The sequence below is a fragment of the Sphaeramia orbicularis genome, chromosome 5 (genome assembly GCF_902148855.1).
Source record: "Sphaeramia orbicularis chromosome 5, fSphaOr1.1, whole genome shotgun sequence".
NCBI classification, from domain to species: Eukaryota; Metazoa; Chordata; class Actinopteri; order Kurtiformes; family Apogonidae; genus Sphaeramia; species Sphaeramia orbicularis.
This window is the reverse complement of record NC_043961.1, coordinates 23812170-23838611: the sequence shown is the minus strand read 5'-3', so window position 1 is coordinate 23838611 and position 26442 is coordinate 23812170. Positions and strand designations below refer to the sequence as shown.

The 26442-nt window shown below is 37.2% G+C and overlaps 2 protein-coding genes across 2 annotated transcripts in view; both read right to left on the bottom strand.

Annotated features, from left to right (window-relative positions):
- Positions 1–1662: 1662 nt before the first annotated feature.
- On the bottom strand, positions 1663–18503 carry LOC115419017 (inter-alpha-trypsin inhibitor heavy chain H3-like). Its single transcript, XM_030133616.1, has 21 exons — positions 18349–18503; positions 15965–16000; positions 15837–15860; positions 13765–13922; positions 13454–13558; positions 13207–13369; positions 11219–11329; positions 11012–11140; positions 10756–10872; positions 10501–10669; positions 8675–8800; positions 6914–7095; positions 6615–6800; positions 6384–6523; positions 5623–5783; positions 5395–5493; positions 4688–4801; positions 3827–4028; positions 2442–2617; positions 2235–2346; positions 1663–2127 (listed from the first exon to the last, which is right to left on the bottom strand). The coding sequence occupies exons 1-21, from the start codon at positions 18454–18456 to the stop codon at positions 1989–1991; spliced, it is 2757 nt and encodes a 918-aa protein (XP_029989476.1). The 5' UTR covers positions 18457–18503; the 3' UTR covers positions 1663–1988.
- Positions 18504–22399: 3896 nt separating this feature from the next.
- LOC115420219 (inter-alpha-trypsin inhibitor heavy chain H3) overlaps positions 22400–26442 on the bottom strand; it is a 16225-nt gene continuing 12182 nt past the window's right edge. The window contains exons 19-22 of the mRNA XM_030135488.1: positions 26404–26442; positions 24846–25018; positions 22885–22996; positions 22400–22801 (exon numbers count right to left, since the gene is read on the bottom strand). The exon at positions 26404–26442 is cut by the window's right edge and continues 163 nt beyond it. Coding sequence (XP_029991348.1) covers positions 22663–22801; positions 22885–22996; positions 24846–25018; positions 26404–26442 — 463 coding nt within the window. The 3' untranslated portion in view covers positions 22400–22662. The remainder of the gene's footprint in view (positions 22802–22884; positions 22997–24845; positions 25019–26403) is intronic.

Here is a 26442-nt window from a genome sequence, read left to right as displayed (position 1 = left end):
AGGGAATACTGCCTCTTTAGAAGTTATAAAGCATTTTGCAGACGGTAAAAAGTAGTGTTTATTTCTTATCGATTCTACCAAAAACTATGGCCAAATCAGACCAAATCTGCTCTGTTATCTTGTTACATTAGAGTGGAACAACCAAAGTCCAAACTTTACATCAGACACTGACAAATGTACAGTAAAACTATGATAAATGCAATACATGATTTCTGCCATCAACATAAACATTTTTCTCCGGTTTTTAGGATTTGTTTTCTGTTGTGATTTGTGTTGTGATTTAAAGTGGTTTAAATAGTTTTAACATCACGAATGATCAACTCTATTTCTTCAACTTTCCTTCTGGCCAAAAACCAGCCAGTCAACAATGTTTTTGGCCTTTTTTTCCAGCTGTAGACAAAAGAATACATTATACAATATTAAATGGACTATAATGACCAAAATTGTACAATTCTACTATTTTAGTACAATAAATGAACTCATTTCTAAACTTAAAAGGCAAACATACTTTAAATCTGGGCAAATGTACAGTTAAATCTTTTACATTCCAAATCACCTCAGGTACATTCAGTATAATTCCTGATTGCAAAGTACAATAAGTGGTGCCAAACACAATAAACCCCACCCTTTGCACATACTGTAGCTCATTTTGGCATCGATCCAGCTGATGTCATCATGTCTATGCATGTGCTGATGTCAGCATATCAATTGCCTCTATATATGTGCCAAGTTTGAAGTAAACTGAAACAAAATGGATGTTTTTATAGACATTTGAAATTTCGCCTGTTATAAGTAAATGGAGAAAAAAAAATATTTTAAAAATTCATAAATTTTTTTTACTTTGACCTACTCTTCCCAAAATGTAATGAGATCTATTCTGGGTCACTGGAAATCTATAAAACCAATTTGGTATGAATTCAACCAATATTTTTTTCTGCTACAGATATTTTTAAAGTTCACCCATTATATGTAAAAGGGGAAAAAAAAAAGATTTTAAAAATTCATAAAAAAATTGGAACTTTGACCTACTTTTCCCAAAATGTAATCAGATCTATTCTGGGTCCCTGGCAATCTATAAAACCCAATACGGTATGAATTCCACCAACAGTTTTACTGCTAGAGTGTTAACAAACAAAGAAACAAACCAAACCAAAAACAATACCCCTTGCCTTCCCTTCGGGGGCGGGGTAACAAATACAGACCCATATTATTCTAATTAAGTGGCAAATATAACATGACTATTTAAAACATTTTAGCTTATATCAGAATTCAGTTTTTAAAGCTTCACACATTAAGCTTCCCACTGTTTTTGTGCATTACACATAGTGCATTTTCCCAGTCATACAATGAATTAAGAACGTCGCTAGAATCAAAGGTTTTCTGTCCAAACAAGACACAGAAAAACTTGTTCATGCATTAATTTTCAGTAGGTTAGATTATTGTAATAGTGTCTTCACAGGTCTAAACAAAAAATTCATTCAGTTCTTCTGCTCTTCACCTGCGGAACAAACTTCCTGAACACCTGAGGTCTGCTCCAACTGTCAGCTCATTTAAATCAGGCCTGAAAACATTATTGTTTACTGCAGCTTTCCCTTAAACAATTAAATAATGTCTTTTAAATGAACCTTAAAATCACATTTTATTGCTCATGATTTTAATGTTTATTTTTATGTTTTTATATTTTAACTTTCTCTCATCTTAAATGTGTTTTTATGCCTCTCCTGTGATGCTTTTATGTTTTGTGTAAAGCACTTTGAATTGTCCTGTACATGAAATGTGCTATACAAACTTCCCTTGCCTTAAGTATAGAAGTATAGAAATAAGTGAAAAAAAGATGCTGTCTTCAAACCCTTAAACCTGCTGTAACAAAACAAAAACAGCTGTTATTTTTCCTGTCTAATCTAAAAAATGTGGTTGTGCATGTGTGTGTAAAAGTGCTCTATAATATGAATAAACTTGTATCCAAGTGGTGAAATAATTCAGAACATTCAAACTGTTTCAAAAAGGTCTGACATTATGTAGTCAGTGACTGCTCCATCGACAAGGCCTGCTCCGTTATCATTAACAAACCAGCAGGAAATGTTTTTCCCATCCTTCAGATCCTGGCTGAAGTCTCTCTGCCAGTGTCTGTACAAAAAAAAGCAAGGTTGAGGTGAGTATATGTGAAAAGAAATGTTATTAAATCATACATGCGCTTTAACTGGGAGTAGTAAAAATGTTTGTGTCACAAGCACCTGGTCACATTGAGGGTTTGTCCCTTCACATACATAACAGCGTGATGTTCATCCTGAGTTTCAGCCTGATGCACATCTGTTACCTCAAAGTTAACCCCATGGTAGAACTGACCTGGAGGAAAACAGCTCATATTCTATATTTAATTCATTCGAACTCAACAGACAAAATGACTAAAACAACAGCGCTACCCTTATGTCCCTTCTTACCGAGCAGGCCGTGAACTGATGAGGACATGTGGTGGCTGTCCAGGGTGTAGAAACCCAGGTAGTCTTGCTGGTCGTGGCGTCTCTTCCATACTTTTGTGTGTTTAATGATCATAAATTTGACAGAGTGTTTCAGCGTCACCGTCAGGCTGCAGTTCTTTGCCAACTTCAGGTGTAAACTGGAGGACAGACAGTTGGATGTACACAGTGAAGATGTAACTGTTCTTAACTTTTGTTTAGTTTCATGCAGTTGCCGTCACTCATGTAAGAACAAATTTGATGCAGGCAACAAGCTAAAACACACTGATCAAACTGGATAAAATAAAGTAGTTTTTTTTTTATAAAACCATGTACATCTTCATAAACCTTTTATATTAGAGTTTAAAGCAGGGGTGTCAAACATACGGCCTGGGGGCCAAAGCTGAAACACCAAAGGGTCCAATCCAGCATATGAGATGAATTTGTGAAATGCAAATGTTACACTGAAGAAATTAACAGTCAAGGGTGACAAAATCATTATAGTTCAGGAGCCACATACTGGCCAATTAGATCTCATGTGGGTCAAACTAGTAAAATACTTTCCTAAAAACCTATAAATAACAACATCTCCAACTTTTTTTCATTGTTTTAGTGGCAAAAAGTAAAATTACATGAAAATATTTACATTTGCAAACTAATATTCACAAAAAATGTGAAAAACCTGAACAAATATGAACAAATTGAGATATCTTAAGAGAACTTAGTGCCATTTTAACAATACTCTGCCTGTTACTAAATGTTTTATGCATTTGTAGATGCACTGTAATCTGTAAGTTCTAATGCATGTGTGTAAATGATAAACTGAGGCATAATATTGTTCAAATGGAACTTATTTTTTCAGTGGCACTCAAACTGGTGTATGAATGCCTATGAATGTTCGGTGGTGGTCGGAGGGGCCATTTGGTGTTAATTGGCAGCCACACTTCCATCAGCCTGCCCCAGGGCAGCTGTGGCTACAAACATAGTTTACCACCACCACAGTGTGACTGTGTGAGTGAATGAATAATGGATCAATAATATAAAGCGCTTTGGGTGCCTTAAAAAATGCTGTAGAAATGTAATCCATTATTATTATTAAATTTCAGGTTCATGTTATCCCATTCCTTTGGATAGTTTGTAGGTGTAAACATTTTCATGATGTAATTCTCTTTATTCATTTTTCACTCCAAAACATAAAGAAAATTTTAGAGTTGACATTATTTATAAATTATTATGTTATTATTTTACTGGTCCGACCCGTTTGAGAGCATATTAGGCTGAATGTGGCCCCTGAACTAAAAAGAGTTTGACACCCTTGGTTTAAAGCATCTGTTATTCAGTTATTTTATCTAAAGTGCAACATTACTCACTTGGGTCCTTTGAGGGAGGCAGTATCGGACCACAGCAGCCGAAACTGATCACTGTCCTGGAACACTGAGATGTCCTGTGTGCTCACCTCCAGCCTCACCCCCAGGGTCCAGTGGATGATGCCAAAACGGCCAAAGTATGTGTTCACTTTACCATCATCAACAACCTTCTTCTTGCCAATAATTTCACCATTCACCACAAAGCCTGCGAGTAATGACAAATTAGACTTGATCCTTCCATTTTTACTCTAGTTTACTCTTTGGTCCTGCCTCTCCTGCCTTCATCGTCATCACTCACTTATCAATAAAGTTGTGATAGTGTTTATTATATAGTTCCATAGATGGTAGACATTTCTATTATTTGTACTAACTGTTGTAGTAGTAGTAGTAGTATATCCACTGTTAATACTTGTATTTAGTATTAACAGTTATAGACATTTGTTCTGGTTATTGGTAATTATACAAGCACCAGTTGATCTACTTTTTGACAGTTTTGGTTCAGTTTGCTGCGCATCAGTTGCCTCCATGTGTCTCCCCCTACTTACCCCCCCCCCCCCCCCCCCAGCCTCTCTCTCACTCTTTTTCTCCTCCTTTACCCTCTCTGTTTTACCCCAACTGGTCAAGGCAGATGACCATCCTCCTGGAGTCAAGGTCTGCTCCAGGTTTCTTCCTGTTAAAAGGAAGTTTTTCCTTCCACTGTCAACAGTCACAAGTGTTTGCTCCTGGAAGATTCTGTTGGGTTTCTGTAAACTGGCTTGAGAGTCTGGTTTCAACCGATTGATTGACTGATTGATTGATTGATTGACTGATTGACTGACTGACTGACTGATAACTCTTGTGTAATAACTGAGATGTCAAACTTACCTGATTTTGGGTCTTTCACTAGGTTGAGAATGGTTCCTGGTTTGTCGTTGATGTTGAAACACAGAGCATCGTCTCTGTCTGGCAGCTCTATGAGGAAATGAGGATCTCCATCCACTGGAGAAAAATCATAGTATATCAAACTAGAAGCACTCGGAGAGTGCAGACCTCCGCCAAGGCAGATCAGTGTCCCGGATTTGGATGAAAATTTCAGGAAATGTTGATACTGGCACAAGGAACAAATGCTTAAATTTTGTTGGTTATTGGGGGTGGGGGGGGCCACTGATCTGCCTTGATGGAGGTCTGCGCTATCTTTTCTAGAAAAGCACTCGTAGAGCACAGACCTCCGCCAAGGCAGATCAGTGGCCCCCCCCACCCCCGATAACCACCAAAATTTAATCATTTGTTCCTTGTGCCAGTATCAGCGTTTCCTGAAATTTTCATCCAAATCCGTCCATAACTTTTTGAGTTATCTTGCACACAAACAGACAGACAAACAGACAAACCAACGCCGACAAAAACATAACCTCCTTGGCGGAGGTAATTAACAATGAAAAAGTTCTAAAACCTTGTTACTGATATTACTATGCATGCAATATACGTGTTTGTTTAGAGGGGAAAAAAGTTCAAGGAAATATGTTTTTGCAGAATCCCCTTTTTGTATGAATGATAAATATGCAATTGCTGAACTAGATTGATGAAAAGCTTACCATCTGACTGACTTCGGGACCTGGCAGCATGGGCCTTAGGGGCAGAAAATGAACGTGTACTGCTTCTTGGGTTAGCTCTCTCAGCTTTTTGCCTCTGGTCTGCAATTCAGTGACAAACAATGGAAAAATTGTCAATACAGAGTTAATACTGAAATTTCACGGTGTCCGACTTACACCAGCTGTATTCTGCCATATGCTTCAGACAAACTGAACCTGAATTTCCCTCACCTTCAGTCAGTTTATCAGCGATAAGAGGGCTGTTTTTTCCAGGCTCAGTTTCAGGCTTTGTAATGACCATTGAGGTGAGAGGTGTGACAAAACTGTACCGGAGAGACATGTCAAGAGCTTTTTGTGTGGCATTGTCTTGCTCCTGTTGAGTACCAATTTCACTGCAACAAGAAAAATAAAGACAAAATGAGATACAATGAAAAATACTATGTTTATAATGGGAAGTTCAGCAATTTGTGCAAAATTTTATTTTAAAAAAATTTAGTGCAATTATGGTTTTTTAGTGCAATTATGTTTTTTTTTTAGTGCAATTATGGTTTTATGTGCAATTATTTTAACATTTCTCTATTTATTACTTGTTATATTTATATTGTGGTTTTAATCTATTGCCCTTTTATGCTTTATTGTCTCATATATTGTTCTGTAAGTCATTCCCACATATTTTTGGCTGCTAAGGTGTTTTTATATTTCTTGTGTCTATGCAAATATGTCAATGACACATAATTTTGTTCTGCACTGTATCCATGGTGGTATTGTGTTTGAATGACAAAAAAGTGAATCTTGAATTTTGAAAATGTAAAATCAGAGTAGGGACGAGGTGGAAGTGTAGCATAATTCAGACATGCAACATAATTTATAATAAATAGATGTATTTTCATGTTGTTTGGTTTTATATTTTTATTGTAGAATACCAGCTACCAATTCTCACTAACTTTTCTGTACATGAAAGATCAAATTCAAATGATTTTGGCTGAACAAACCTCTTCTCCAGTAGCTGTTGGATGGTGAGGTAGGCCCACAGACGCTCCGTGAAGTCCCCAAAGATGTACTCCTCCTCCGGGTAGACAACGTCCCAGTTCACCCCGCTGGCCTGGTCCATCATCTGGAAATCCATATTTGGCTGGAAGAAATTAAAAAATAATGATATAGGAGATATGTATATGTATAATTGTTGAAGGTGATATCAGCAGGGCATGGAGTCCATCTCTTACCCCCTGACCCAACACTTTGACCTGGAGGTTGTCCACATCGTTGTCACTCAGTCTCCCAGCCACAATAATCTCTGATCCCTCAAACAAGTGGTTGAAGTGGTTTTTAGTCAAAGAGTCCACACTTGTGTCAGAATACTGCAGGTCCACATTCAGCAGCAAAGGTCTGGACACTTCTTCATAGAAACCCTGCAAAAGAAACACATCGAGTACAATCAGTTAGTGACTGCCGTAGATGCCAAACAACTACTCCTAAACATTCCAGTTTGTTGTGAAATGGTAAACTCTGTTGTTCAGCATACCTGGAGCTGAACAGCTGCATCGGAAGCCACAAAGATTCTGCGGGCCAGTCCCTTGTTCTGTCTGGCCAACACATCCAGAAAGGAGTACTGGACATCATTTCCAAACCCAAGACAGAACAGAGACATGGTCCCAGCAATCGCAGAACTTACTCCTTCCTGGATTCCCTCGGGGTCTGTCACCCCTACATGCAGGAAAGCACACTTGTATTATAACCAAGCAGTAATCTGGCGCACAAAAGGTACTGAGGATTAGTCCGAAGTCAAAGAACAACAACATCCGATGCAGCAACTACATAATGAAAATGGCAAGTTTGACAAAGACATGTCGTTTAATGTGCCATTGTCTTTTGCATGTATTTAGACACACAGTATATAAGATAAATCAAATTTTAGCAGTTACAAATTGGAAAAGGATTCTGTTAAAAACTTTTTACTGGCAACCAAATTTTCATTCCTAATACATCCAACTCAGAACTTTCTTGTCAAACACATGGATTTTTATAACATGCACAACATTTTATGATAGAAACAAGGACATTTACCCAAATCCCAGAAGAAAACAGACTTTGTGGACTCTGTGATTTGGGGGAAGTGGAAAATGAATCACATTATCTTTTGTATTGTCCATTATGAGGAACTGAGAGCCTCTTTGTTCAATGAGATGTTTATCCGAAACCCTGATATGTTCTGGAGCACTGATGATGACAAGGTGAAATGGTTGTTTAATTCAAATGTATATAAATTAGCATTATTTGTTTGTAAAGCCTGGAAAAAGCGGCAGATGTGTTTGTTTAAATAGGTCAGTACATTGTCTTGTTTATATCTATTGTGCCTGTTGTCTGAGATTTGGTCTTTGGTTTACATTTTTGGTGTCTTATAAGTCCATATAAGGGTTGGGTATATTCTCATGCAGGACACAATGATAAAAATTCATTCATTCATTCATTCATCTGTCATTGGATGAACATCTACTTCAACTCACAGTCTCAATCCAGTTACAGGATACCTTTAAGAATATAACAGGGGCTATATGTAGTATTTCTGCTCTCAAAAAAAAAAAAAAAAAAAAAAAAAGAGACCTAATAGTATCATTAGAGTGTTGACAATAAAAAGCTTTGAACATATACCAAAGATGCAAATGTATGAGACTATAGAGATACGACCTGAATACATTTACACTAACAGGCTGGGGGATTTATGTGACCACTAGAGGGAGTAGTGAGTCACTCTGCCAGTCTCCCATGGTGAGGAAAACTAATGCCATGGTGCCTTTGACCACATTGTCAGAAAGGGACAAGATGGGATGAGAACCACTAGAAACAACTTTCAGACTCAAAGAAAGTGATAAAAACTAGAAACCCTGTTGATGTTTTCACCATTGCACTCAGTTCTAAATGAAAAGAAGGAAGTTTGATGTTGTAATCACAGCTTTTCTTCTACACAGTTGAGTTTGATTATGGGGCTTACAAAGGTATAAAGTGATTATGTGGTGTTATTATCTCTGACATTTGTTGATCCATGGTTCAGACTAAACTGTGAACAAATCAATACAGATCTTTTATGCTGCTGTTGACAAACCGTACAGAAAACAGAGGTGATTCTTGTTTTTACTGTGGCTGTTTTCTGAAAAAATAAAAATAAAATAAATAAAAATTTAGTAAGCTAACAGAGCTATAATATAAATGATCCATTGTCGGAGCACGTTGAGAGTTTGAGATATCAGTACTACAGATAAATCCTTTAAAATCTGGAATAACTTACCTGCGTTTGGCATCCCATCAGTCAGTAAAATAATCATATCCACACTTCTCTCTGGAATCTTCGTAGCCTCCTGGTCTTTCTTCAGCATGTTCACTGCTCTCAGTACGGGTTCAAGAATATTAGTGGCTGAAAAGACAACGATACTGTTAGATTCTCCACAGTGACTCATGTATGATGTTTAATAGTGGTTGTGCTGCTCCTTAAAAGTGGAATATTTGGTGTTCTTCTCTTCTATGCCTCTTGATTCCTGTTTTCCTTCCTGTGCTAATATTGGCTGCAGCCAAGAAGAGCTTCATGAACAGGCCTCTTTATGGCCTTTATTTGCTGGCAGCATGCACTTCTGTTTGTAATTTGCCTTTGCTGGCATGTATTTTTGTTGGGTAACACATGGCAAATATTTGGGTTTTTTTTACCGTGATGTTTATTTCTTCTCATATTAGATATTCTTGTTTGTATGTGTATGGTGTATGTTAATAGGTGAGAGCTACCATTTTTTATCCTGGCATGAAGTTTAGTTGTAGGTTTGTAAGTTTTAATTTCACTCACTGCAATAAACCTGTGGCATGATCAGCATGTGCACAGCTGTAAATAGTATATATAGCTTTCTTGATTTGTGTTTATCTTGATTTTGCGCTTCTTTTCCTCTTGTGTGCTTTTGTACTTTGCTGCTGTAAACTTGGAATTTCCCCTTGTCGGACTTATAAAGGCATATCTTATCCTATCTTATCTTATCTTATCTTATCTTTAGGCTAAAGGTGGTTTTTGATTCTATTTAGGATTGTTTTGACTGTTGTTTTTGGCTTTAGTTTACTGACGATACCTATGTGGTTTATGATTATCAGATTGGAAACAAAATGTCACTCAAATACACTCTACTCATTTTCCTCTGCTACGTCCCTTCACCCCAAACCAGGGATATAACTAACACCATGAGTAAATTAAGAAGATGGAAGTGGGATAACTGAATGCAAAGTTTATCCTGCCTGTTTTCAGTGTCTTTATACTGTCTTTAGGGCAGGGATATCAAACTCATTTTAGTTCAGGGGCTGCAATCAGCCAAATATAATTTTTTGGGATAAATAAAGTCCATCCATCCATCCATCCATCCTGAGCCGGACGAGTATAATAATATAAATAATGTCAACTCCAAACTTTCCTCTATGTTTTAGAGTGAAAAAAGTAACATTACATTATGAAAATGTTTACATTTACAAACCATCCTTTAAAACAATGTGAACATGAACAATCTCAAATTTCTTAAGAAAATTAAGTGCAGTTTTAACAATATTCTGCCACAGTTTATCATTTACACATGTACATTATAACTAACAAATCACAGTGGATTCATATTTGTTCAAGTTATTCACATTTTTAGTGAAATGATAGTTTGTTTTAGTGTAAATACAGTAAAATTACATGGAAATGTTTATATTTACAAGGAGAAAAAGATGGAGTTGTCAGTATTTATAGGTTAATATGATAGTCTTATCTTACCTTGTCTTATCTTATCTTATCTTATTTTACTGGTCTGACCCACTTGAGATTGAACTGGTCTCAATGTGGGACCTGAACTAAAATAATTATTAATATCTTAGCGTAATTTTTGCATTTGAAAAAATTCATCCCACGGGCCAGACTAAACCCTTTGGTGGGCCAGATTTGGCCCCCGGGCCACATGTTTGAAACCCCTGCTTTAGAGCCTCTGTTATTTACCCTTTTTCCTTGCCTGGTCTTACTGATACAGGATATATAGTAGTAGAGTAACATGATAACAAAACATTGAAAATGACACTAAGTCTAAACATTTCCACTTGTTTTCCTCTTACAGCCTCTGTCCTTTATCTCTGCGACGTAGGCTTTGGCTTTATCCACATTTGTCTTTGTTGCTTTGGTGAGACGATTCTTCCAGGTGGCAACATCATTATCAAAAATGATGAGAGCAAAATGGTCCTCCTCATGGAGATCATTCAAAATGGCCTTCAGTGCTTCTCGAGTCTGTAAAAGTTCATATCATCACATACATAAATGTTCATGAAGTGAAGATGACCTTCCAAAACACAAATGTCCATGTTTAGTATTACCTGCAGCATCTTAGCTCCGCCCATTGATCCACTCCTGTCAATTACAAACACCACATTCACTGGGAGCCTGGGAAGGTCAGGTGGAGCAAAGAAATGCACAAAGTAACCATTGACAATCTGAAAGGAATGTAAAGCATATAATTAAGATCATTATGTGACTGTCCAACAGAAACAGGAGCACTACTATACAATTAACTGAGGTCTAAATCTGATAGAGAAACTAGGCTGGAAGTAAAACCGTTTGTTGACATCATACCTGAATTTCTCCCAGGTCTTCTCCTCGTTTTACATCATATTTAATGATAAAATCTCCATCAATCACAGTGCCTTCACATTCTGGACATCTCCTCTGCTGCTCCAGTGTTGGTGAAAAAGAAATGTGAGCCTGAAAAAAGAAAAAGATATTAATAACAAGTGCACATTTCTATGCTTTAATTCTAATACAGACAGGTGATTTTTTTACCTTTGTGTCGGTGACTGTTTTCTCCACCAGAGGGAGTAGGTCATTGGACAGGAAAGTCGCTATGGCCTCAACAAAAGCAATGCCCTGTGGCTCATAGATATCTGCCACAATCTGTATCCAAACACACACAAAAATACACAAATACACACAATGCACTTATAAACGTCAGTGATATTAGGTTTCATCAGACAGTAACCAACACCTTCTTATCACAGCTGGAAGCTAAGGTATGTAGGTATTTAGAAATGTTGTTGATTTATTAGTATTTTATTTTATTCATTTATTAGCTAAGTATCTGAATTCTGCATATGTTATAAATATGCACAGCAACTGCCCTCTACTGGATGGAATCCTACTACTGCAGCTGAATTTTCCAATCAGTCTGGTACCAGCTTCCATCAATTACTGAACTGAGTGCAAATTTGATAGACATTTGTGTATTAATAGGTTATTTAAGTTTGTTAGGTTGTTAGCTAGCCCACATAACCGCGCTAATGGCTGGTGTTAGAATGAATCATCATGAAGGGACGCTATGCAGCGACAGTGTGACGCATGTCAAAATTTTTACATCACTACACTAGTTGAAGTATTGAGCCTTTTTCTACTCTGCATTTATCGGACAAATTTAACTTGACAAATCTAAAACATTACTGAAGACAATGAAGACGTATGTTAAAGATGTAATACTACTGACAGCCACTAGGGGGTGGCTCTAATTTACATCAAACTTCTCTTTAAGAATACTAAAACAATATGTTTTCCAGGACTCATTCCAGTCTCATCCGTTAATCAGAACTCAGGCCATAAAGAAGATGTTGATTGACATGTCTGTATTACAGCAGACTTCCGAGAGTTTCGGTACTTTTAATAAAACTCATATTTTTTGTTAGACAGCTCCACTGTAGTTGTGGTTAATAGGTTTCGCTAACACATCTCTAAATTATTATGTTTTGGAATGTCTGATGAAGTTTACCATTTTACTGAGTCACTAAACTAGCACTTAGCATTAGCACAACACCTCTTTTGTCCAAATATGGTCATTTCTGACTCCATAAGCCTACATGATGATGACCAAATTGCAAACTACTGACTTCCTAACAGCCATTCAGAAACTACTGGGTGATGTCATGATTCCTCTGTCCACTAGTTATGTACAGTCTATTGTTGCAATTCTTTGTAACACCAACCAAAGCCAATAAATATGTCAGTGTGTGTAGTTTCATGATCTTCTAATGCAGTGTTTTTCAACCTGGGGGTTGGGACCCTGGAATTCAAATGGGGTCACCTGAAATTTCCAGTAATTGATAAAAAAAAATTAAAAATTACTAATAAAAAATACATGGTGAGTTGACAGAGACAATCACAATCCTTAAAGGCACGACAAACTCTGAAGCTGAAACTGAAGCACTGTGGTACTGTTTATCTTTCAAATGTTCATTGTGGTCGGTTTCAGATTCTGCAGCTCTTTCATAATTCATAGTTTGAGTTATTGTTTGTTCAGTATTAATTGTCAGCCTTGTAAATCCAAGCTGGACTGACTGTACATATCCTGACCAAGGAAAATAAAATTCTCACTTTGTGCAATAATCTACACCTGGCCTTTCTGCCTCCGTCCATAATAATATATAATAACATATAATAATATAGACTAAATGTCCTCTAAAATTAATGTTTTTTGCAACATAGTATAGCAAAATATTACATGATCAAAAACTAATTAATTTTCGCTAAAAAAGTCTCTGTTTTGAATGTCTGGGGTCACCAGAAATTTGTGATGTTAAAATGAGGTCACAAGCCAAAAAAGGCTGGGAACTACTGTTCAATTGCTTCTGCACTTTAGCCAGAACTTTTGGGTTTTGTCACTTTATACTGTGAACACTAATTCCCCACACTTTACAATCAAAACACTAAAGAATCAAGCTGTTATTTCACTTCTTCTGACTAGAATATCATTATCAAGAAACATGAAAAAGAAGCATACATCTTACCTTAAACTCCTGGACCAGCTGTTTGGGTTTTACTCTGGTCAGAATCTCATACTGTCCCAGTTTCCTCTTAAGGAGCTCTTCGTAGGTCAGAGTGAAAGTTACATTACTTTTTGCTGCAATGTTGACAGACACTGAGAATTTCTCCATTGTTCTTCCAGAGGCCCTGTTACAAATGGCATGTTTGTGTTTTTTTTAATTCACTTCTTACTCATCTTCAGAACTACTGAATATTTTTAATTAAACATACTTGACTAGTCCAGCAGTCTGTCCTTTGGAAACAGCCTTATCATACTCCTTCTTGGCTTTTGCTTTCTCCTTCACCTCTCCAATATAGATCTGACCTTCAATTTCCCTGCAGGAACAGGTGAGTTAACAAATAACAGACACAGATTACACTTGAAAAATAAGGTTCTCTGCACATTCTAATGTTTTGACATTAGCTTTTATGATGTGGTAATGTTACCCTACTTGCATAATTCAAGGCTGTGAATTAAGAGGTGTGGCCCAGGCCCTTTTTGCTTTCTGGATTATGTTAAATCCCAAAAGCACAGAACTTACATGCTGAAGTTGGTGATGAAGGCGGTTTTAGGGAGTTCCACTTCAAAGAAGATTTCCTGGGAGAAGTTGGCCTTGTTAAGAGCCTTGGAGGTCATGACGGTGTGAGCGAAACGAGACATCACAGTGCAGCCCACTGTCACACTGTAGACCTCCACCTCCTGAAAGGGTGTGATGTACTTGTTTAATAAATTATACTCAAACATATGCACTAAATGAAGGATAATTACAGTAAACAAGCAGGACCAGTGACCAAAAGAAATGACAGCACCTTTGATGATTCCTTGACATGATGAGTAATATGCTGTATGGCGTTATAATATCTGTTGATCCACTAATCCTATCAATACATGTAAATAATTGGTGTAAAATGCAGTTTGTCATCTTTTCATGGTCATTAGAAATGAGCCATTTGGACATTCAGAGGCTCCATAACAAACGTGGAAACCCCACCATCTTCTACATCATTGATTCACCAGTAAAACCCATGGAGTTGGATCAATGACAGTGGATGGAGACACTTAGTTTACGTTCAGTTAATGTTATATTTTGCCAAAAAAGTCACTTTTTCTTCAGTTTTCTCTGTTTCTGATACAATAACCCTCAACTTTAATCTAAGTTTTTATGAACATCAGCATAATCAGTAAATTAACCCATAAAGACCCAGTGCTACTTTTGTGTCAGTTCCCAAATGAATTTTTCTCTATATTTAAATTTTCTTAAGCAATTTATCACCATTTATTGTAATATTATCTTCTTTATTTTGTGTTTTTTCAGTGAAAATCAGGAATTTTCCTACATTTAATTTTCTGATCATGTAGATGTCCTGAAAAGCTCAGAGTAAATTTGAGGGTTATTAAATCAGAAACAGAGAAAACTGAAGAAAAAATGTAAAACCTAGTGTCTCCATCCACTGTCATTAATCCAACTCCATTAGTTTTACTGGTGAATCAATGCTGCATAAGATGACAATGTTTCCACGTTCACTACAGAGCGTCTGAATGTCCAAATGGGTCATATCTGATGACCATGAAAAGTTGACAAACTGCATTTTGCACCAATTATTTACATGTATTGATAGGATTAATGGATAAACAGTTATTAAACAGTTGAAATCAGTAGATGATTTAGGTCACCAGTGGATGTTTGGGTCTTTATAGGTTAAATATAGGAAAATACCTGATATTCACTAAAAATCAACCCAAAATACAGAGGATAATGTCATAATAAATGATGATAAATCATTCATTCATTTTCTGAACCCACTTTATCCTCACTAGGGTCACTGAAGCCTATCTACGCTACTTATAGGCGAAGGTGGGGTACACCCTGGACACTTCGCCAGTTCATCACAGGGCTGACATATAGAGACAAACAATCACTCTCACACTTATGGGCAATTTAGATTAACCTGTCAGTGCATGTCTTTGGATGGTGGGAGGAGGCCAGAGTACCCAGAGAGAACCCACACAGACACAGGGAGAACATGCAAACTCCACACAGAAAAGTCCCACCCCCATCGACTGGTGTTGGAATTGAACCCAGGACCTTCTTGCTGTGAGGGATGAGTGCTAGCCACTGCACCATGTCACCCTAAATGGTGGTGATAAATCACTTAACAAAAGTTAAATATAGAGAAAAAAATTTTTTTTTTTTTTTTTGAACTGCCACAAAAGTAGCACTGGTCTTTATGGGTTAATGGCGTAAACAAAAGAAGTTCAACATTCTCTTAACTTAATGGAGCCTTTTGGGTTTCTCACACTGGCAAATGTAGCAAGAAATATAACGCAAGAGGATGAATCACTTCCAGTATGTTTACTGTTTCTTGTAAAGCAAAGAGAAAACAACTACATGCCAGTGGACACCAGGGAGGGGAGCGCACAACAGTGAGCATCTGGAAGTCATGGAGTTTATGGAAAATGTGGACAGAATTTGGTTAAACACTAACAATGCTGCCACTGTGAGATAGAAGCTATCAAAGCCATTGCCTGTGGATTCAGCTAATAGAAAAAGCCAAATCAAATTAATAGTTTTTTTGGATGTCAGTGTCAATATTATTGTTATCAGGTTCTTACATTTGCAGCGTTTGTGCTTCTTTTCTGTTGAAGAAGAAGAGACAAATGCAGAGACAGACAGTTAGTCAATCCACACAAAGAATGATCTACAGAACTGTAGATTTGTTTGAGTAGATCAAAATGAGTACCTTTATCGACTTGGTGCCCATCGCCCCTTTGTCCTCCTGGAAAGTAACAAAGGTAGTTATTTTATGGTAACTGACAAAAGAAATGCAAGATTAGAAAAAGATGTGCATGAATTCTAAAGAAGAGGCTCTGTATCTAATGAAGAAACAGCTACAGAAAGTCTAAACAGAGTTTGGTAAAGATGGGAAAAGTCAGCAAAGGCAACAGATGGAGAGGTGGTCTGAATTATAATGAAACTGTTGGTTAAACAGATGTAGGTGCGAAAGAGGAAGAGGAGCAGAAAGGATAGGAGATCATATGTCTGCCCTTTACCATGCAAAACAATGTTCAATGACACTAAAAATGGTAGTTCGCATCTAATTCAGAACAGGTGCTGCAAGATTTTAACATTTACTTTTTACCAAATCAATTCCTTTGAAAATGAAACTTTTCAGTTCTGTGTCCAGCAGATAATAACAACAATATGGAACATAGCAACAACTTTGCACAAACTAAGGTCCATTGAGACATGTCATAATTAATAAAGGCATTTTAAAATTATAAGAGAGGGCCTTGGTTTTTGTATTTTTTGTGCATTGACAGTCTTTTCACCAAAGAGCACCTCTTTTACTATTTTTCATTACTATTTTTCACTACTAATGCCTGGAGGTCCATGAAGCCTTCCTCTTTACCATTTGTTCAAGATAGCAACAACTTTAATAGTTTTAACATGATTTTCCTATTGTTCCAGAATATCTGGAGGGGATGACTTTTTAAACATTAATTGGAAAATATTGTTTTATCCAGTTTGCTGCTTGACAGTTCCACAAACAACACATGCCTCTGCAGTCACAGCTGTTTTAACCCATAAAGACCCAGTGTTACTTTTGTGTCACTTCCCAAATTGATTTTCTTTCTATATTTAACTTGTCTTAAGTGATTTATCACCATTTATTATAATATCTTTTGTGTTTTGTGTTTTTTCAGTAAATATCAGGTATTTTCCTATATTTAATTTACTAATCATATAGATCTTGATTGAAGCTCAGATTAAAGTTGATGGTTATTATATTAAAAACAGAGAAAACTGAAGAAAAAGTGACTCTTGCAGCAAAATTTATCATTAACTGAACATAAACTTGGCATCTCCATCCACTGTCATTGATCCAACTCCATGGGTTTTACTGGTGAATCAATGTTATGATGGTGTTTCCACGGTAATTGAGCCTCTGAACGTCCAAATGGGTTATAACTGATGACCATGAAAAGATGACAAACTGCATTTTACACTAATTATTTACATGGATTAATAGGATTAGTGGATCAACAGGTATTAAAGAGTTTAGATCAGTAGATGGTTTTAGTTAAAGGTGGATATTTGGGTCTTTATGGGTTAAAGCATGGTTTCTGATTCTTCTGGAGAACTGTGCATTCACTTTAACCCTTTCATGCATGAATAATGAGAACCTTAGTCAAGATATCTTTCCTGAGTGTTTTTATTCATCTTTAGGCATGAAAAAAACAATATGATCCTGTTTTTTTTTTTTTTGTTTTGTTTTGTTTTTTTTAAGGAGTTCCAAAAATGTCCACTCAGCCTAACACCATGCTTTTGATTTTTTAAACAAAGAAACATGTATTTAAAACTTAATATCAGGAAGTGATATGGAAAACTATGCAATTAAGACATTTTTATGCTGCTTATCAGATAATTTCCCACATTTTAAGATACTCTAATACTAGCTATTATTCACTTCATGGAGAGAAAATGCAAAAAAAAACAAAAACAAAAACAAAAACTCTTTTGTATGTTGATTTACACGAAAACATGTCACTGCAGATCAGGTTTATCAAGAACAGCATAGTTACAGTAACAGTATGAATTGCACTGTATGGGATGATGCATAAGCGTCCACTGTGTTGGCTGATATGCAACTATAACAACAAAACCCATGAATATACAAGGGAACAGCTGTCCACTAGAGTGACCACTGTGTATGAAAGGGTTAAAGTATCATAAAACTTACATCAAGTGTGACAATAAGTTTACATCTTCATAACCAGTAAATTTATCATGTATTTGTACACTATATAACTGAAATAACCACATGATCCCTTCTTCCGTGCCATCCTTTCATCTAAATCTGTTTTTCTGTCCAGCTACACCCACTCAACAGCTTTTGTTATGCATGACCTTACGCACTGAACAGAACTTCCTGTGCGCCCGAGGGCTCCTCATGGGAAAGGCTTAACTCTGACCTTAATTTCACTGTTTTTAACAATAAATAAACCTTCAATAAACACTGTAAAGTCTGTTCAACGGTGACGCATCAACTCAACGGAAAATGCATGGGAAAAAAACCATCAATTTGTTTGCATAAAAACACTCCAGTGTAAATGTTAGAGTTACCTGAGTTAGAGCATCTCTCCGGGAGATCAGCAGAGCTCCGTGGACCTGAGCTGAGAGCCACAGACACACACAAACCCACGGCAGTGCAGCTCTCCACATGGCATGCATCCTCCACCGTTCCCCTGGTATGGTCCAAAACAAATGTGAAAGGTATTCGAAGCATGTGGGGATCTAGTCTTCCCTGAGGAGCCTCTCTCCGCCCACTTTAGGGGCTTCAGAGGGAGGGACATTCTGCCACTGCTCCAACCGTGGAGCGTGGGAGTATCTGATGGGCAGTATGCGCCTTTTCCCGTAAAGTGGCGTGCGTAAAATGATAATGAAGGTGTGGAAGAATTCACAGATAGGTATTATGTTCATCCAGTCTGGACTTGCCCCCCTCAATGCTCCATTTGTACTTTTGGGTGTATTTAATGACACAGGCTTATACGAATACAGGTATTACAACTCCTGTCATGAACTTTTTTTATTTGTTTTTCACACGCTGGGATGCAAACAAGAGTGAAAGCAGTGAGCCTAAACCATTCATTAGACTAAATAACATGTAGTGCGTGTAAGTGGTGGCATTTCCTTTAGGAATAGCAGTAATTTGGGAAAGAAGATTTTCCATTGTGTTCCCAGATAGCAAATATTTTGGCAGTATTATGTCATACATTTAGCATTTTTGGCTTTCTTTTGGCATTATGAAAACCTTTAGGCTTAACTGTGGTATGATTAAGGTTATCCATAACAGATATGGAGGCACCAGCAGTATATGGCTGAGTTATGGCATATGTGTGGTTAACCAAAACACTGGGCAAAGAGCAGGATCAAGTACAGGGACGGTATGGCGTGTTTATGGCAAGCCAGAAGATTGACTAAAGAGCAGCAACATCTTATTCCATATATGGATGTTTTTTGGTTGTGTTTTGGTATTTTTCTGTAACAGTGGTGGCTGCTCGTCTTTCAGACAGGGGAAGCTCATTGTCGGCTTACATCCAAAAAAAAAAAAAAAAAAAATTGTCAAGTTATTTAAACATAATTTCGTCCCTCTGTTCCTTTTTAAGAAAAGGGTCAGTGACCTTATCGTTCACAGTAGGCGTCTTTTCCAGGGACTGGACCAGTGTCCTCTGAATATCCAGCAGAGCTATAGGCTGCTCAGATTGCCTTGGCCCATTGTGTTGTGGGTGTAAGACTTCAGCCTTTTTAAACAAGAGATGCTCCTTTCACTCCGACCTAGCCGACAGTTTGATTGATTTAACTATCTACAAAATGATATTAAACTCGAACAAGAAATGATTAAATTATGTAACTGAAACAAGAAAACGCTGAAATTATGTTAAATTGAAACAAGGAAGTCCAATGAGTGTGTTTTATTTACAGTGCAAGAAATGAACGAGTAATTTCGTAGTGGTTTCTCTCGATTTCACAGCAGAATGTGGAACGGTATTAAACTGAACTGTGTCAGTGAAGGAGGAGATCTGAAAACAGCTGTCAATCAAACGGGATTCAGCCTTTCAACTGATCCTCCAATCAGCACGTGGGATTCTGGCGTCCAACCCAGCCGAGCTCCGCCCACAGCTCCATTCACCCCCAGAGATGCCCGGCGTCTGGGGGCGGGACAACATTGTATCATTTATCCAATTACCGTCCAGTTTTGAGGCAATAAAAAAACTGTTCCACTCAGTCCCATTGAAGCCCAGAGACGCCCGCAGTCTACGGACAAATGCACTGAGCAGAGATCGAATGAGAAAACAGAGACACGGGAATGGAGGAGGAGTGAACAACATCACGTCCATTGATTTGTGTTGAAGCTGATTCTGAACGAACTCATCTGTGAGATGAACGTGTTCTAACACATTTGTAGTCAATAAAATGTCAACACAACCGAACAGATTTAACCATTTAATTTTCGTAATTTTAGGGGAAGCCGGGCTTCCCTTGCAGTCTATGAGAAATCGCCACTGTTCTGTAAAGCCAAAACACTGAGCAAAGAGTGGGAATTTCTACCCAGAAGAAAACCCCACTTCATTTTAAAGCATGATCAACACAAATTTTGGGTGAATTTTGGCCCTATTTTGGCCTCTCTTTGGGTCAGTTTTGGCTACTTTTTGGCTGGATTGTGGGGATTTGGGGCTTTTCTGGGACAATTATGGCTATATTTTGGAAGTCCGCAATTAGTTTTGGGTGACTTTTGGCTTCCTTCTGGTTTGATTTTGGCTTGCCTATTTTGGGACATTTAGGGCCCATACATTCGCCCAGAACTTTGCCAAAATGGCATGCCAGTTTTGGGCCAGATTTAAGCCATAATGATTTTGCTGTCCAGGTTGTTTAGTTTGTGTCATCTGGATTATAAATGAATCAACTGCCTTTAGTCTCTATTTGGGTCAGTTTTAGGAACTTTTTGGCTGGATTGTGGGGCTCTTCTGCGGAAATTATGGCTATATTTTGGAAGTCCACAATTAGTTTTGGGTGAATTTTGGCCCTATTTTGACCTCTCTTTGGATCAGTTTTGGCCACTTTTTGGCTGGATTTTGGGGATTTGGGGCTTTTCTGGGACAATTATGGCTATATTTTGGAAGTCTGCAGTTAGTTTTGGGTGAATTTTGGCTTCCTTCTGGTTTGATTTTGGCTTACCTATTTTGGGCCATTTAGGGTCCATACATCCGCCCAGAACTTTGCCAAAATGTCATGCCAGTTTTGGGCCAGATTTAAGCCATAATAATTTTGCTATCTGGGTTTCTAAATGGTCCCTATGAATGAGAGCTGCACTGCTTGGAAATAATTATGATCAACAACCTCTCCAGGCAGATAAAGAGACAGTGAACGCAACTCGAAATATCCTCCTGAGACCCAGCAATGCAGTGGACAAGAGTTTCACAGCTTTACTGAAAAAAAAAGTCCACTGAAAAGGACATTATTTAAAAATTTCAACCAAAAAAAATTATCTGGAAAAACTGTAGTATCATACCGTTTCAAATTAAGGCAATTATTTAATGTAAAGTGTGAAAACTGTTTACTTACTGGGGTCTCAGGAGGATATAGAAGTCATAAGGCTCATTAAGATGTCTCCCTCAATTTGCAGACACACATTTAAGCTTTCCATGTAGTTGAACAATACAAATGAACACTGAATTGTTCTGTAGTATTCCTGTTTTTACGATATTACTTGTTTTTATAGTCAAACAGATGAAACTTTGACTAGGATTCCATATCAGGGGCTACATTCAGCCCAATATGATCTCCAGTGGGCCAGACCAGTAAAATATTAGCAGAAAAAACAATAAATAATATCAACTCCAAACTTTTCTCTAAAGGTATGAGTGAAAGTAGTTAAATTACATTATGAAAATGTTTACATCTACAAAGAGCACCAAAACAAAATGTGAAAAACATGAACAACCTGAAATGTCTTCAGAAAAATAAGTGGAATTTTAACAATATTATGCCTCAGCTTATCATTTACACATGTGCATTATAACTTACAGATCACACTGGATCTACAAATACACAAAATATTTATTCACTGGTATGATATTATTAAAAATGTAGTTACTTTTCTTAAGACATTTCAGGTTGTTCATACTTGTTCAGGTTATTAAAATTTTTTTGTGAGTAGTTTGCAAATATAAACATTTTCATGTCATTTCACTTTTTTTTACACTTAAACAAAGACAAAATTTGGAGTTGGTGTTTTTCTAGGTTATTATGACAGTATTTTACTGGTCTCACCCATTTGAGATCAAATTGGACTGTATGTGACCCCTGAGCTAAAACAATTTTGACACCCTTGACTGTTGATATCTCAGTGAATTTTTTTTTGCATTTCACAAATTTATTCCCCAGGCCAGATTGGACCCTTTAGAGGGCTCGTTTTGGCCCATGGGCCGTACATTTGACACCCCATATGCAAAAAACATATTTATTTTTAATTATTTTGACAGATATAAAGCACAGTCTTGGTAGGAGCTGTCACTTTTTCAATAAAATTTTCCATAAAAACATTTTGCTGGTGTTTGTCCAAAGAATGTGAGTTCCCTTATATTTTGAGCAACAAAGGGTTTCAATCCCAGTGTTTTATGGTTGTACAGTTTATTTATTAACAGTGACAGTTCCTGCAGTATGGACATTGCAGTTGACCATATTGTGATTTATATAACGTTTTCATTAATTGTTCAGTCCGTACAATGTTATGACATAAGCCCACCTATCATCATGAACTGTATGACACTGGACTATTCAGAGTCTGTACAGAATTCCTAAACAGATTTTAGCTGATTTACTTTATCAGTGTGAGTCTGATGATATCTTATTGTCTGCATCTTCCTTTGTCTTTAATTACACAGTTTTGAAAAGGCCTGACACAATGTAATCAGTTGCATCTCCATCGATGAGGCCTGTGCCGTTAGTGTGAATGAACCAGCAGGGAATGTTTTCTCCATTCTTCTCGTCTCTCCTGAAGTCACGTTGCCAGCCTCTGTGGATCAACAGGAAAAACCATCATATGAATGTCTCCATGCAGAATATGTGTTTCTGTGCAGACGTTGAACTGAGTCTTACCTGGTCACATTGAGCTCCTGGCCTTTCACATACATGGTGGCATCTGGTTTCTCTGGGACTTCTCCTGGACGCAGATCTGTGACTTCATATTCAATTCCATGGTAGAACTGACCTGGAGGATGACACATGATCGTAAGTGAACAAACATCTTTAAAAGAACCAGTTGTTTCAGATATTTAATATCTATTCACTCTGGTCTGGTCTTAGACTACGTTCATACAGCAGGTCTTAATGCACAATTCAGACTTTTGGTGAAATCCGATTTTTTTGTGTGCTTGTTCATATTACACAACAAATGCGACTTCTATCAGTTTTGAGTATGAACTGAATACAACCCTGAAGTGACCCGCATGCGCAAAAGAGGTCCTGATGTAATATGTGACCACATTTATGGAAGTAAGCATGTTTTTCTCACCGGTCCTCCTCGTGGGATGCAGAATTGTGACATTTGTTGCATTTTAACATCGTAAAGGTCGGATAAATGTGACCCGGCCTTTCAGACTGAAGTCGCATTGCAAAATTAAATAAAAAAATTCAGGACCACATGTGAAAGTGGTCTGGGTGGGATTAGAAAAAATTGGATTTTTGCTGTTTATACTGTCTTTAATAGATTGGATAAAGGTCACATATGGGCAAAAAAATCGGATTTTGGCCACATTTGCCTGCAGTCTGAACGTAGCCATAGATGTTTAATCCATCTACTAATATAAACTAAACATGCTGTTTTGAATTATAAACAATTGAGACCTCATGCTGAGATATACATACAGTACTTTTTTTTTTTAATCTTTAAAGTCTTTATCTTAAAGTTGCCCCAGCAAAGCATTCAACACACACATATATACACATTGTTACAACAAAATTAAGAACATAATGTCGTTAATAAAAAAGTCAAGGGATATTCCGTACATACCTTCATCAAGGCCTGTTTTTTTATTTATTTATTTATTTGTTTTTTCATTAGCAGGACTGTGCAAAAACCCCTGCAATAATTTTCATGAGATTTTGACAGAACTGCTAGGATCCCCAAAACCTTTTGGCCTCTTAATCAGCAACTTTAACAGACCTCTTAAAAATGTATTTAATATCCCTTTTCAGCATTTGTTCATCTTTCATTTATTTTTATTGTTTGTGCTGATGAAATACAACTGTAAATGTAAAAAATGAAGATAATGAAGTGTAACTTCATTATCTTACTACCTCCATTCCGTCTAACTACACCTGTCGCCTAATTCTGAATCCTGCTATAAAGTCAGGAAGAGGCTGTGTGAGTGTGGTGATCAGTGTCTGAATGTCCAGGTGTGGATGCGAGACAAGAGTCGTTCAGGGACATCCGTACGGCACAGAATCACAACACACTTACACAGAACTCCGGAGGCTCTGACAGATTAGTTTCAGCTTTTGTACTGGTTTTACCATGTGGGAAAGCCTTGCCAAAAAATCAATACCCATTTTTTTCCTGCCATCATTCAGTCCTTTTTAGCCCTGAAGTATCTTAAACCTACCAGAGTTCTTCAACAAAAGGGACAATTCTGAAGCCTGTGTTGTTGTGTCGCTGTGGTGTTTTAACACATCATTTCAGATTCAAACCAAAAGACAAATTGATTGATCAAGGCAGTGATTTTACGAAGAAAAATCACTATCCCTGTGTATGTCCAGTGATTCTGAATAGAATTATTAAAAGGGCTCAGTTCTTTCTATGAAAATGAATGAGGTTTTGGTAGAATTTTACTGAAGGGCAGGTGAGATGAAAACCAGTAGAGGCAGTAATATTAATTTTTTTTATACAAATTTCACGTCAGAGTTGTGTTAGATATTCAATTCTGCTTTGTAAGGTTTTGAAATGGACATGACAAGTTGAGTTTCATCATAATTACATTATATAATAACTACATTTACAGCTCAAAAAACATGTTTACTGTTTAGAAACTCTGTGTGTCTAAGTTTATCGAGTGTTGTACCTAATAGACCGTGAACGTTAGGGGTCATAAGGTGGCTGTCCAAGGTGTAGAAACCCAGGTAGTCTCTGTGGTACGGGTGCTTCTCCCACACTTTATGAAGTAAGATCAGAAACTTGACAGAATCTCTTAGAGTCACCAGTAGGCTGTGACCTTTAGTTACGAGGAAATCCACACTAGGAGGGAAGACAAAAACACAGAGGGACATTTTGATAATGTTAGGGAGAGAATAGAGTAGAGAATGAGGATGGAAACTGGTGAGGTGGTAAAAAAAAAAAAAAAAATACATCACACTTATATAGTGCTTTTTTGGACACTCAAAGACGCTCCACAAACAAACAAAACAAAAAGAACAGAGAGAAAAAAAGAGGCTTAAGAAAATGCAAGTTTGAACAGGTGAGTTTTGAGCAGTGATTTGAAGTTTTGTATTGAGTCTGAGTTCCTGATGTTTTGTGGGAATGATACACTCTTAAGCTTCAGTTTATATTACTAGCAGTATTGTACCCGTGGTGCCATTGTACGATAGCACGATAAGTAGAACTTGTCTGCCATCACTATCCATTTAATCATGCATTGTGCAGGTCATAATTTCAGCCAACATGTGATGCATGAAGGAAAAAGCATATATTTGTTTGGCCTGTCAGGCATGATTAAATTCATACAGCTGTAGTGAACTGCAGCCTTCACATTGTAGCGTCGTCTGTTAGCAGTAAAAATTTCGTGAACAGCCGCATAACCACTTCTGAAAATGGAGTATGGCAGCAGGGATAAAGAATTCAAAGAAGAGAGAGGCTAAAATCGCCCAGCATACCTCACAACATTTGAATACAGACATAAAATTGTGCCTAGTAGATAGTCAGGTAATGTTTCTATTCATTTGGTGAGTTTGGTGGTGATTGGGCCTGTGAAGGCTGAGGAAAATCCGTACAAACTGCAACATCGATTGATCGGACACAGAACATGCATTATAAAGTATGAGTCATGTGTTTTAAATCTCTTCTTAAAACTCATCTGTTCTCTTTGGCTTTTTAACACTGTTGTAATGTTGACATTTTGTTTCTGTTTTTATATTTTTAACTTGTTTATTTACTTGTTTTTATTGTTTCTCAATTACTTTTATTAATATTTTATTGTGCTTTTAGTCTTCTGTACAGCACTTTGGTCCACTGTGGTTGTTTTAAAGTGCTTTATAAATAAAGTTGGATTGGATATGTGGATCATTATAATATAACTAGCTCTAGATGTGGTCGTTTTTACGCTGTTATGTATTCATGCATGTTGTACTGCATTTGTCCAGCAGTCACCGCCAAACCGTTATGAGTACAGCAACGTGATTGTAAGGCTATTGTACTCCAAAATTACTAATATCTCCTAAAATATTGGTCCTATCAACTTGCCGTTTTCACTAGTCTGTTCCTTGACCAAAAATACATAAGCATGCCAAACTGCAACAGTCAGCTCTTTCCGGATTTTATGTGATTTTGTGTGTACACATACATGCACCCACACAGTTATCACTTGGCTTTTATAATGTAGATGTTTTTGTAGGACCCATACTCACTTTGGTCCTTTGAGGGAAGCTGTATCAGACCACAGCAGC

What these genes read in the sequence shown, in the direction of transcription:
- LOC115419017 (XM_030133616.1), bottom strand. Translation starts at nt 18,456, where the DNA reads ATGCATGCCATGTGGAGAGCTGCACTGCCGTGGGTTTGTGTGTGTCTG. An exon ending in GGAGAGATGCTCTAACTCAG is followed by an intron (nt 16,001 to 18,348) that starts GTAACTCTAACA and finishes GTTACTTTCCAG; the next exon opens with GAGGACAAAGGGGCGATGGG. An exon ending in TGGGCACCAAGTCGATAAAG is followed by an intron (nt 15,861 to 15,964) that starts GTACTCATTTTG and finishes CTTCTTCAACAG; the next exon opens with AAAAGAAGCACAAACGCTGC.